Source organism: Schistocerca cancellata, chromosome 6 (assembly GCF_023864275.1).
Source record: "Schistocerca cancellata isolate TAMUIC-IGC-003103 chromosome 6, iqSchCanc2.1, whole genome shotgun sequence".
Taxonomy (NCBI): Eukaryota; Metazoa; Arthropoda; class Insecta; order Orthoptera; family Acrididae; genus Schistocerca; species Schistocerca cancellata.
This window is the reverse complement of record NC_064631.1, coordinates 74,345,016-74,358,383: the sequence shown is the minus strand read 5'-3', so window position 1 is coordinate 74,358,383 and position 13,368 is coordinate 74,345,016. Positions and strand designations below refer to the sequence as shown.

General features: G+C 43.4%; 1 protein-coding gene across 1 annotated transcript in view; it reads right to left on the bottom strand.

The window, feature by feature from the left end:
* LOC126191031 (6-pyruvoyl tetrahydrobiopterin synthase) overlaps positions 1-13,368 on the bottom strand; it is a 32,938-nt gene that overhangs the window by 19,312 nt on the left and 258 nt on the right. The window contains exon 2 of the mRNA XM_049931736.1: positions 13,217-13,296. Within this exon, the coding sequence (XP_049787693.1) occupies positions 13,217-13,296 (80 nt within the window). The remainder of the gene's footprint in view (positions 1-13,216; positions 13,297-13,368) is intronic.

Genomic DNA, 13,368 nt, shown 5'->3' with positions numbered 1-13,368 from the left:
TGGATGGAGGAAAACACACCCAGGAAGATGCCCTCGCTATAGAGATGGAGGATGAGAGGGACTGCAATGCTATGACGAGAAAGTGGGATAAAGATCTCAATGCACAATGGACACGATGCACCATGTAAGGCGCCCTTCCCCAATTGGCTTGCTCTTCAGGAAAATTTTGAAAAATGGAGGTCAAACCCTACAGGGGACCATCACAAAGGCCGAAAGGTATGAGACTCCATTTAGTTGCCTCTTACGACAGGCAGGAATACCTCAGGCCTATTCTAACCCCAGGGTCTGCAGGGGGGGTATGTTCGAATGTCTTTCAGGTGTGGGAGCCAAGTTAATTTTGAGTCAAATAATAAACCAAAAAAGTGCACAGTTTCTTGAAAATGTAAAACATTGTCCCCCATTTTGAGCAGTGGTTGGTTAAAACTTTGACGAGCACAGTTAAAATTGACACATGCAGTCTTCTTGGGTGAGAACCGAAAACCAGTTGTCCTGGCCCAGGTTTCCTGCCTCCTGCCTCCTAGCTGCCTCGTCATCATCATACGATCAGAGGAAGAGCAGAAGATTGTATAGTCATCCACAAACAGAGAGCATTTGACAGGGCTCCAGACTGAGGAGGAAATGCTATTGATAGCGATGGCAAACAATGTGACACTGAGGACACTGCCCTGGCAGACTCCATTCTCTTGAACATAGCAGTCAGACAAGGCATCGCCAATGCGATATCAAAAATGCTGGTCCTCGATAAAGGATTGGATGAGATGTGGCAGGCATCCATATAGCCCCATTCATAAAGTTGGCTAAGGATGTTGTACCTCCAAGTAGTATCATATGCTTTTTCGAGGTCAAAAAACACACAAACGAAATGGTTCCAGTGTAAGAAGCACTCCTATAGAATTAAGTTGTCAAGGGTGGAACGGTAGGCCTGAAACCACACTGGGAATGGCTCAGGTGACCTCGGGACTCGAGTAGCCAGACAAGGTGGTGGTTGACCATGCGTTCAAAAGTCTTACACACACAACTGGTAAGGACTACACTCCAGTAACTGTTAGTGGCGCTGTGTTTCTTGCCTGGTTTCCAATATGGAATTAATATTGCCTCCTTCCAAGTTGTGGGGTAATGTCCATAAAACCAGATCTGATTGAAACAAGAGAGCAGCTGTCCTTTCAATTCAGGGCACAGATGATGAAGCATGGCATAACGGATCTCATCAGGACCTGGAGCAGTGTCTTTGGCTGTAGACAAAGCTGTTTCCAGTTCCCACTTGGAGAACGGAAGGTTGTAAATATCCTCATTATGCGAGAAGAAATTGTGTTTCCTCATCTCTGCAGTCCTACAGAACACCTAAAAAGTAGGAGCTCATGTGGATGATGTAGTAACAGTAAATAAGTGTTCAGCTAAAACCTGAGCCACGTCTTCTGACGTGTCCATCAAGACCCCATTACTTAACAAGGCCATAAGGGAATGTGTACTGGCCTTGCCTGAAATCTGTCTTATTGATTCCTAAACTTGCGCAGTGGAAGTGGACCGATTAATGGAAGTTGTGAATTCCCTCCAGGAAGCCCTCTTCCATTCTTTTATCATTCGCCTTGCAAGTGCGGCCACTGATCTGAAGGTATGAAGATTTTTCTGTAGTTGAACAGTGTTTGAAGGTCTGCAGAGCTGTTCGTTTGTCCCTGATTGCCAACCAACAGTAGTCATTCTACCAAGGTACAGGCTGTCATCTGAGGTGGTTACTAAACTGAGGGATGGACTCTGCAGCAGCCCATTGGATCTCACAGGTGATAATGGCAAACATCTCCTGTGCAAAGCCTTTTGTTCAAAAATAGCCTGTCAACTGTACAGCTCTTTGTATCGTTCATCTGTGTGGTCTCCTGTCAGCCACTGTCCTTGCTGGTAGTGGTCACCAGAATGTAAATCTGGAGCCACTCTCCACTGAACTGAGTCTGCAATAGCTGGGGAACAAAAACAAAGGTCAATGGCTGAAAAACACCCTGTAGCTGTTGAAAAGTGTGTCATCTGACCTGCATTCAGAAGGCAGATATTCTGAGAATGGACGAGTTGCTCAATCATCTGATCCCTGGAGCAAATGGCAGCCAAGCCCCAAAGCACATTGTGCACACTGAAGTCCCCCACAAGAAAGAATGGGTGTGGGAGTGCCCGGAAGATAGAATGGGTGTGGGAGTGCCCGGAAGAGTTCAGCCAGTGCAACCGCATCCAAAGCATCATTAGGCAGAAGGCACAAAGAACATACAGTGATGTTAAAGAGTGTGAGAACTTCCACAGCTCTTGCTTGCATGGCCACGGTAAGAGGGACATGAGAGGAGTGGCATCTCTCATCAATGAAAACAGCCACTCCACCTTTAGTCCTGCCTCCAGTGGTATCAGCTTTCCTGTATGGGTAGCAACCCCATAATGCACGTGTGCTGCTGACTTTAAGATGCATTTCCTGTAAGCAGATGCAGAAGCTGCAGGAGCACATGCAGCATCAGAAGCTGTAATTCTCCCAAATGTGAGCGATATCCATTTAAATTCCACTGCAATACAGAAGTCCCTATGGAAACCATTGTTTAGCCATGGTTGTCCTTCTCTTTCTCCCTAGAAGGCGGTGATTTACTGTAGAGGTCAGGAGGATCGTTAGCTGTTTCCCGGCTCTTCGGTTACTCCAATTGGAAGTCCATCTCCTGCAAAGCATATCCCCATAAGACAGGGAGAGAGCTTGCTGATCTGAAGGTTTAATTACTGCTTTCTTGGACTTTGAACTTCTTTTCAAAGCACGTTTTTCTTTACTGATTGGAGATGGGTAGTGGTATGTGGCTTAAGTGGTAAGCCCATTGCTAACAGCTTCTGAATGATTTCAGTTTTAAGTGGAGCATTTCCCCCACAGTACACCGACAGGTGCATGTGCTCGTACTTGAGTCTGTAGTCTGAGTTTGTGTGGAGGCATCACACTTGGCGATTGGCGTTTTAAAGGTTGATGCAAAAGAAATAGCGAAAATTGCAGGTTGCATAGCTTTGAAAGATTTTTTAGCTTCACCATAGGGTATATGTCTCTTGACTTTCAACTCCTGAATTTTCCTTTCCTCATTGTAAACCTCACACTTTCTACTCCACACTAGACGATCCCCAGAGCAGTTTACTCATTTCGGAAGAAGTGTACAGGAATTGCCTTATTTGTGAGCTAAGTCTCCACAAATGCCACCCATAGCCCTCCCATTACATCCCATAGTGGTATGGCCAAATCTTTGACATCTGTAGCATCGCATTGGTTTTGGAACAAACAGGCCTTAAGGCAGATATAGCCTGCAAGGATATGTTCCGGTAATTCTGGTGTGCTAAACATAACAATAAATGTTGCCGATTTTTCCAATTTGCCATTGACTCTCCTCATATAGTTCTGCACTTCTGTGACACCCATTTCAATTCTTCACGTTACTCCATGGGGCCCACCTCCATTATATCAGAGCAGGTAACCACACCCTCACTAAAGTTAAGGATGTTATGCAACTCCGACTCGACTGGGTAGTCACCTTCCAATGCATTGTAAATGTAGAAAAGGGGGAGACATTTTGAAGGTTCCCCCTGTTCGCTTGATTACAATGAAAGTGTTATGGCACACTTACGCCCTGTTACTGTGATTCTGAGACTTCTTTTCAGGAGGACTGACCAACTGAGCTCTCTTTGATGAGTGGGTGTAGGTACTATGTGAGGGTACACCCGTCATGTCAGGAGTAGTAGATTGATGAGACCATTCCATAGGTATCTCATGAGATGCTAGGGAAACAACCATTTACCCAGGCAGAGCCCTGCAAGCCTGAGCAAGACTTATACAACTGGGGGGGGGGGGGGGGGGGGGGGGGGGGGAAGGGGGTTGGAGGGAGGGGACGGGGGGCCGCAGGTGCCCCAGAGGTTGACCGCTAGAGACTGTTTTACCTCAGCAGCCATTCACCCCATCAGCACCTAGCACACCTTGAGGTTAAGGGTTTTTTTATAAATGTGTGTACCGTCCTCGCAGTCCTGGCAGTGAAGGTAAGACCCCTATTCTCCAAAACACACAACATTCCACTGCTACGCCACACGGTGGTCGCTGAGGCGTGTCCAGAGCTTATGGTGACAGAGGGCTGATGGCGCTTACTGGTTCCCAGCTCAGGAACCCCGGGGTTGCCAAGCTCGTACTCAACAAATGAAAGCTGAGCCCCTGAGGGAGGGGGGTTAAATGATAAATGTAAGATTGACTACATAAACTTCAGACATGGCATTTAGGACAATCCTATACAGCACAGCTGTAATCTTGACTTCGTTTGGTTTTGGTAATGGCAACCCACTCATATAACTCTGGTAGATTAAAATGTTTCTACCTCTTACACATGTCTCAGTGGAAAATTGGAAACCAATGGCTCCTCAACTCCCTAACACCTGAAAATTTTTTAAACATCCTGTCAAGTTATGGATTCCATTTTGGAACAATAATTTGACTGCTGTCCCCTTTACTTTCATCAGGCTTCAGAAGCAATGACTATAGATGTGCTCATTATCTAGCATTCAACTGGACTATGATATGTCTACAGCTACACAGTGACTTACATTGAACTCTGAATAACTCATACTAACATAACCATTCAACATGATTTATGTCCCTGCAACGTTTGATGAGCTCGGCAGAGAGACAGATGTTTGTGTTGTCGTCATCATCATCATCATCATCATCATCATTCGTGACAGTAGCTAGAGTGGACTGCGTAAACAAATAGGGCTGTGTAAAAATTGGTATTTTGTACAGGCGCTGATGACCGCACAGTTGAGTGCCCCACAAACCAAACATCATCATCCATAAACAGACTGGAGGGCTGAAATGAAGCACCAACCACATTGAAGCTTTTGGCTGTGTGCCAGGTTTCCCAACATTCAGAATATGGTAAAAGTTATGTAGTGGACCCCTTTGGATTTTTTGTAGTTTATGTGCAATATACATTTGTAATATGTATCAAAATACTTGTCAGAGGCTTTTCTGTTACCTAACATTTGTACTCCAAATTTATCTTGCAGTTTTGATATTTATAATGAAAAGTGCACTAAATATGGAAAACTGCATTAATTATGGTTTGAATGCAGACATCTGGCTATGCTATGACTCAGTCAGTCACCACAATCTTTCATCACACTTGCATCCATTGGCTTCACCATTTCACAACCAAATAATCAGCATCCAGCCTAACCTGGACTTCGGGTTATGCTACATATCAGTCTGTCACCACACCAAAGAATTCAGAGTAGTGTGTGTGTGTGTGTGTGTGTGTGTGTGTGTGTGTGTGCAAAAGGAACGAATGTGGACAGACCTAATAAAACTGAAGCGCACACACACAAAGAAAGCAGGAAAAGAAGGTAAATGCTACATAAGAAAGTAAAATGTAAGGAAAGGGAAAACATAGCAACAAGAATGCCACAGGAAATTGTCATTGGCTGGCCACTTACATAAAATATGGGTGAGCTTGTCACACAGTGAGCAAATTAAGATCCTCTCCATAAAATCTTTGTAAAAACATTTGACATGGCACAGACCTTAAAACTTTAACCACATTCGTCTGAGTGTTGCCTAAAAGAGATGGCAGGTCAGCTGGCAAGTCAGCCGCGGTACGCTGGTCAGAAAATAAAACACAATCCAATAAAATGTGGCACACAGCGACTTGAACGCCACAAGCACCACACATTGGAGGGTACTCCCTCCAGAGCAGGAGCCATGCATCATAGGGCTGTGGCCTATCCGAAGCCAAGTGAGGAGAACCTTGTCCCGTCAATGGGGCTGAAAGGAAGTACACCACACACGCGTTGTGGGCTTGACTATACGGAGCTTTTTTTTGTTTGTTTTGGTTTTAGGGCGCAAAACTGCTATGGTCATTAGCGCCCGGTCTGTGACTTAGGAAACAGTAAAAAACCGAAAATGGAAACCAGCAGCAATGGGAACGAAACTCAAAAAATTGGAGAAACTAAAAGCAGAAGGAAGGCTTAAAAATCCACTACAGAAAGGGCTTGGTTGTCCCCAAAAAAAGCTTCAAATGACTGACGTCATTTCACTGGCACTAATAAACTCGAGAACGCGATCAGCCGAGCGCGTGTCATCTGCTACAATTGACAATATATCAGGCGACAGCTGTAGACGGGCGCGTAACAGAGTAAAATAGGGGCACTCAATTAAAAGGTGTCTTACCGTCCACAGCTGAGAGCAGTGGGGACAGAGTGGGGGAGGATTGCCACTTAAAAGATGTTGATGGCTAAAAAGACAGCAGTTTCGTGATCTGAGAGCCTGTCGGTAAGTAACAGTAACTCTGCTCTACTGTTTCATAGATGTTATTGTGCAATACATAGACCTCTCTGGCGGTCAGAGCTTGAAATTGTTTTTCGCACGCTGCTGTGAAAACAGAAGATTGTATGTGCTAGTTTCCATGGTGTTGCCTGAATTTGTGCGCAATTTATTGAAACTTCCGTTGAGTTTTCCATTGTACGTACTTACCTTCTTTGTTTTTTTATAATAGTTTGAAGCATTATGTTACAAGTGAATGAGATAAAGTGGAAAATATAAGGCGGACTTATTAGTACCGTCAGGTTGTGCGAACACTTTATTGTAGCAACAATGCGTTACCTCTCACTAGTTGTTCTGTCCACTTTTTCTCACACAGAAATCCGTAAATACCTGTGGAACAATTAGAACAAACAGGAAAGGTTTGCCAGGGACTTTACCTAAAGAAAAATGTCTAAATCAAATCACAGAGAGTCATCCTTAGATCTAACAGTATTTCAATGGAAGGAAAATAAAGTGTATTTTGCGTCAAACTTCCATGGCACTGAACAGAGCGTAGTGACAAGAAAACAGAAAGATGGAACTAGTATGACTATACCATGTCCAGTTATTGTATGTGATTAGAATAAAAACATGGGTGGTGTGGATCATGCAGACAGATTACGTTCAACTTATGGTCTTGACAAGCGATCAAAGAAATGGTGGCACCGTCTCTTCTGGGGAGCAATAGAAATTGCTTTTGTCAATGCTTACGTCATTTTCAGTGATCTACATGGGGCACTGCCACTGTTGGAATTCAGGAGTGCTGTGGCACTAAGGCTAATGAATGAACAGCAAGTGCCAAATCTCAAAAAGAGAAACTCTGGTAAAGATGAAATAACTCTCCCAAAGAGAAGGAAGGATAGCTTTTCTGTTCCGAAGGATGTACGTCTTGGCAATCGAGGGGACCATTTTGTAGTGTTCAGTTGTAAAAGAGGACGATGCGAAATGTGTGCAAGAAATAAAATTCAGTCGAGATCACATTCTCAATGTAGTACATGTAAAGTGTATTTGTGCTGCAATGAGAAAAAGAACTGTTTCCTACAATTTCATGAGGTATCACTAAATATGTGATATGTATATACTGTCAAAAATATATAGCTAAGTTACTATGTATTGTGAAGTTGCTCTAGAATAAATTTATGCGAAATTTAAAATAAAATTCAGAAATATCATACTTCTGTTAATTAATTTTCTAATATAAAAATATTTAATATTTATGTGGCATAAAGTACAAGTTATAAAAATTGGAGTATTTTTCTGCACATGTTGTGATTCTGTCCATGGAGTCTGACGGTACTTCTGAGTACCAGGAGAGAAAAAAGTTGTGAAAAATAAAATAAAATTTTACAAAAAATCCTACCATCATTTGAGGCCACAACAGCATAAATTCTGCAAAGAAAATGTTAAAAAGTAAATTTTATCTTATGTCAGGAAACAAAGGGTTAAAATTACCTTCTCCTGACGACGCGTTTGGGAGGAAGAGGTCCAAGCACAAGGAAGAGCTTTCATGTCACGCAATTTATTATGGGGAAGTGTCGACCAATGTGTGTGCCATAAAAGAACAACATGACGACATAAAATGCTCCGCGCGCGCGCGCGCGCGCACACACACACACACACACACACACACACACACACAGAGTCGCTGTAAAGAAACTTCTAAAGAAACAGAGATTACTGCATAATAGGTTTGAAGCAAAGTGTTGGGCTATAAATAGAAAGATGCTGAATGAACATGTCTGGCTGTCAAGTGAACAGTGTGTGATGCCTTCAATAACTACTGCAGCAGAAAATTGTCAAGTGAGCTTTCCACAGATACCAACGTGTCCCGGGAGCAAGAGGAACGCCACCGAGACGCCCCCCAGGTGGAGCAAGCGCAGACAGTCCTGAATCCGGTGGACCAGAGGGTGGACAGGGTAAAGAGCTTGGAGACTGAGGAGAGAGCTGAGAGAATCTGAACAGATAACATACTGTATCCGCTGATGGTGGCGGATGTAGTGGACAGCCTGGAGAACAGCGTATAGCTCCGGAGTATAAAACGAACACTGGTCGGGAAGCCGAAATTGATTTGGGGTGTTGCCAACAATATAGGCACTCCCTACACCAAACGATGTTTTTGAGCCATCAGTGTAAATAAATGTGGCTTCCTTCATTTGTGCACATAGAGCAGAAAATGCCCGACGATAAACAAGTGAAGGGGTAGCATCCTTAGGAAACTGACAAAGGTCACGGAGCAGGCAGATCCGGGGACGGAGCCAAGGCGGTGCTGTACCCCAAGTTATCAAGAAGGTTTTAGGAAAGCGGAAGGAAAGAGAATGGAGGAGGTGACCGAAGCGTACTCCCGGTGATAGTAGGGAGGAGGGGCGGTCTGCATACCCTACATCAAAGGAGGCGTCAAAAAAAATGTCATGGGCTGGATTAGCAGGCATGGAAGACAGATGGCTAGCATAACGACTCAGAAGGACTGCTCGCCGATTGGACAGCGTAGGTTCAGCAGTCTCAGCATAAAGGCTTTCCACAGGGCTGGTGTAAAAAGCTCCAGACACTAAACGTAATCCACGGTGGTGGATAGAGTCTAGATGCCGAAGAATAGACGGCCGAGCAGAGGAGTAGACTATGCTTCCATAGTCCAATTTCGAGCGCACTAAGGCGCAATAGAGGCGGAGAAGGACCACTCGGTCCGCTCCCCAGGAGGTACCATTTAGGACACGGAGGGTGTTGAGAGATCGCAGACAGTGAGCCGAAAGATAGGAAACGTGGGAGGACCAGCACAGTTTTCTGTCAAACATAGGAACCAAGAATTCAGCGACGTCCGAAAAGGGAAGGTTGACAGGTCCTAGATGTAAGGAGGGTGGAAGAAACTCCTTACATCACCAAAAATTAACACAAACGGTCTTACTGGGAGAAAAACGGAAGCCGGTTTCGATGCTCCAAGAGTGGAGGCGATCGAGACATCCTGGGAGGAGGAGAAGAAAAGTTTGAGGGTTCCATCTTGGTCCCACGAGCAGCTAGGTAACCTGAAGTCCACCTAGACAGAGCCCCGTTTGCCTAGGTAAGCCTTATACAACTGAGGTGCGGCAGGTTCCCCAGAGGTTTTCGCTAACGACTGTTCGACCTCAACAGCCATGCATCTCATCAGCATGCAGCACACCTTGAGATTGAGGGGTTGTTTATAGAGATTTATTCCTTCCTTGTGATTCAGGTGGTCAAGCCAAGATCCCCATTCCCTGAGACACAAAACATTCCACCGTCGCTCCACATGGTGGTCGCTGAAGTATGCCTAGAGCTTACGGTGGCAGGGGACTAGCGGCACTTACCAGTCCCCAGCTCATGAACCCCGGGGTCGCCAAGCCCGTACCCAGCAAATTAATGCTGAGCCCCTGAGGGCACTTCAGAGGAGATCCACTATCATACTCTAGCCCAGAACTCAATGAACTCTTTAATATTCACTATCTTCAAAGCTCTTGTACAAACTATGCTTGACAGAGTGAAATTCCTGACACAGCTTGGAAAGGCTCATAATTATAAAACAGGTGATATGACAAGAGGCCACTGCTCATGCAGCTGACAGCGTGGGGCATACACACAAGGGTTTTTATTATTATTATTTTTTTTAGATTAGGTGATTCTCCATCAAATCCAGATGATGACAGCTGTAGGAAATCCAGAAGTAACAGTTTGAGATTGAAAGAAATGCCTTCCACAGGTGAGAGTGGTAAAATTCTAATGGTAAACTGGTGAAGCATTCGCAACAAAATGCCAGAGTTTGAAGCATTCATGAAAAGCAGTGAAGCGCACATAGTACTCGGTACAGAAAGCTGCTTGAAACCTGAATTGATAGCAGTGAGATTTTTGGCGAAAATTTAAGTGTATATCAAATGGATAGGCAAATGGGAAATGGAGGTGGTGTATATGTTGCAGTAGACAAGAAACTGAAATCCACTGAGGTAGAAATTGAAGCTGCTTGTGACATTGTTTTGGCAAGATTCAGTATCAGGGATGGGAAAAAATGATAACTGGATCCATCGGCCACCAGATTCATCTCCTGACATAACTGAAAACTTAAAGAGAAAATCTCAGTTCACTCGTACACGAGTTCCCCAATCATACTGTAATCGTTGGTGGAGACTTCAATCATCTAGCAGTTAACTGGGAAGATCACAGTTTTGTTAGTGGTGGGCACAATAAGACATCCTGTAAAACTTTACTAAATGCCTTCTCTGAAAACTCCCTAGAACATGGTAACCACACTCATGGTGGAAATATATTGGATCTAATGACAACATCCCGGGAGTAAACTAGTAAACTAGATTTAAAAAATCAGTAGTGTCATATCTCAATTAGGAACTTGAAACTCTCAGCATGGGGCAGGAGCATGTAGATGAACTCCATCTCAAGTTTAAAAGAATAGTTGACCCTGCACTGAATAGATATGTACCTAATAGAGCAGTTCATAATGGGAGATAACCTCCGTGGTATACAGTCGCTGTAAAGAAACTTCTAAAGAAACAGGGATTACTGCATAATAGGTTTGAAGCAAAGTGTTGGGCTATAAATAGAAAGATGCTGAATGAACATGTCTGGCTGTCAAGTGAACAGTGTGTGATGCCTTCAATAACTACTGCAGCAGAATATTGTCAAGTGAGCTTTCACAGAATCCAAAGAAATTCTGGTTGTATGTAAAGATTGTTAGTGGGACCAAGTGTCAGTACCTAGTGAAGGAGAAAGAAACCAAAATTAAGGATAGTAAAGCTAAAGCTGAAATGCTTAACTCTGTTTTCAAATGTTCCTTTACAAAGGAAAACCCAGGAGAATTGCCCCAGTTTAATACTTGTACCACTGAAAAGATTAATGAAATAACTATTAGTGTGAGTGGTGTTGAGAAATAGCTGAAATTGTTAAAATTGAACAAAACTCCAGGGCCCAAAGGAATCCCTGTCAGATTCTATACTGAATTTGCAGCTGTGTTAGCTCATCTTCTAACTATTAGGTAAGTCCCTCAAACAAAACTGATGCTCAGTTCTCGGAAAAAGGCACAGGCCACACCCATCTACAAGAAGATTAGTAGAAGCGATGCACAAAACTACCGTCCAGTATCCCTGACATTAATTTTTTGTAGACTCAGAATATATTCTGTGCTCAAACATAATGAGGTATCTTGAACAGATTGACCTCCTCAATTCCAGCCAGCATGGTTTTCCAAAACATTGATCATATGAAACCCAACTTGCACTTTTCTCACTTGTCTTACTGAAAGTTTTGGATCAAGGCAATCAGGTAGCTGCTGTATTTCTTGATTTCCATAAAGCATTTGACTCTGTACTACACAGCTTATTGACAGAAGTACAATCATATGGGGTACCAAGTGAAATATGTGACTGGAATAAGGAATTTTTGCAGGGAGGACAAAACATGTTAGCTTGGCTGGAGAGTCATTGTCAGACGTAGATGTAACTTTGGACATGCCCCAAGGATATGTGTTGGGACCCTTGCTGTTCATGTTGTAGATTAATGACCTTGCAGACAATATTAATAGCAAAATCCAGCATTCTGCAGATGATGGCATTAATGGAAATGGAAATGCTGTGTGGCTAGGACCTCTTGTCGGGTAGACCGTTCGCCTGGTGCAAGTCTTTTGAGTTGACATGACTTCGGGGACTTGCGTGTCGATGGGGGTGAAATGATGATGATAAGGACAACACAACACCCAGTCCTTGAGCAGAGAAAATCTCTGACTCAGCCAGGAATCGAGCCCGGGCCATTAGGTATGACATTCCGTTGCGCTGACCACTCAGCTGCCAGGGGCAGACATGGCATTAATTATAATGAAGTACTGTCTGAGAGAAGCTGCATAAATAATCAGTCACATCTTGATAAGATTTCAATATGGTTCAGAAATTGGGAACTTGCTCTACATGTTCAGAAATGTAAAATACTGCACTTCACAAAATGAAAAAACATAGTAACCTAAGACTACAATATCAATGAGTTACTGCTGAAATTGACAAACTAATACAAATACCTAAGTATAACACTTTGTAGGGATATGAAATGGAATTATCACAGAGGTTAAGTCATGGGTAAAGCAGGTGGTAGACATTGTGTTATTGGTAGAATACTGGGGAAGTGTAATCAGTCTACAAAAGAAAATGCTTACAAATCACTCGTGCAATCTGTTCTAGAATACTGCTTAAGTGTGTGGGACCTGTACCAAATAAACCTGACAGGAAATACTGAATGCATACAGAGAAGAGCAGCACAAATGGTCACAGGTTTGTTTAATCCCTGGGAGAGTGTCACAGAGATACTGAAGGAACTGAACTGGAAGACTCTTGAAGACAGACGTAAACTATCCCAAGAAAGTCTATTAACAAAGCTTCAAGAACTGGCTATGAATGATTACCCTAGGGACATACTACAACCCCCAATGTGTCACTCACATAGAGACTGTGAACATAGCTCTCTGCGTAGGAGGGTGCTGTCTTCCATTCCACAGCCACTTGTCACATGTAAAAAGATGTAATTCCTCCCATAGTTTTGATTAAGTTATGTCCCTTACATGTAGCAATAAGAGCATAGGGCCAGTGACAATAATTACTCAAGTTTCTGAAGGGATTAAATGGCAATTAAATTGTTTTGTTTGTTTGTGTACGTTGGTAAAGGCACTCGTCTTCAATCACATCCACTGTGCAAGTCACCTCTACCTTCCTGGTGACCTTACTAGTTCACACACTGATGGATGGAGTGCTTAGAAAACCCAGATACTTTGTTCAGTCGCTAGAGCAACAACATTCAACAATCTGGGAGACTAGGAGATTCTGTGCAGGTGGTCAATTACATACACTGCAGTATGTGTTTTCTTGTGCTTTACCGTATACTTACCGACATAATTGTGGCCATGCCCGTGAAAGTTGTTGCATTTCCCGTATGTTACACGGTTCTCTTCATCTGTAAGTTGTGGACTGTAAAAAAATCAAATTTTAGTAAGAATGATAAGCAGAGAATTTAAAGCGAACACTTTAAACAGCGCGCTC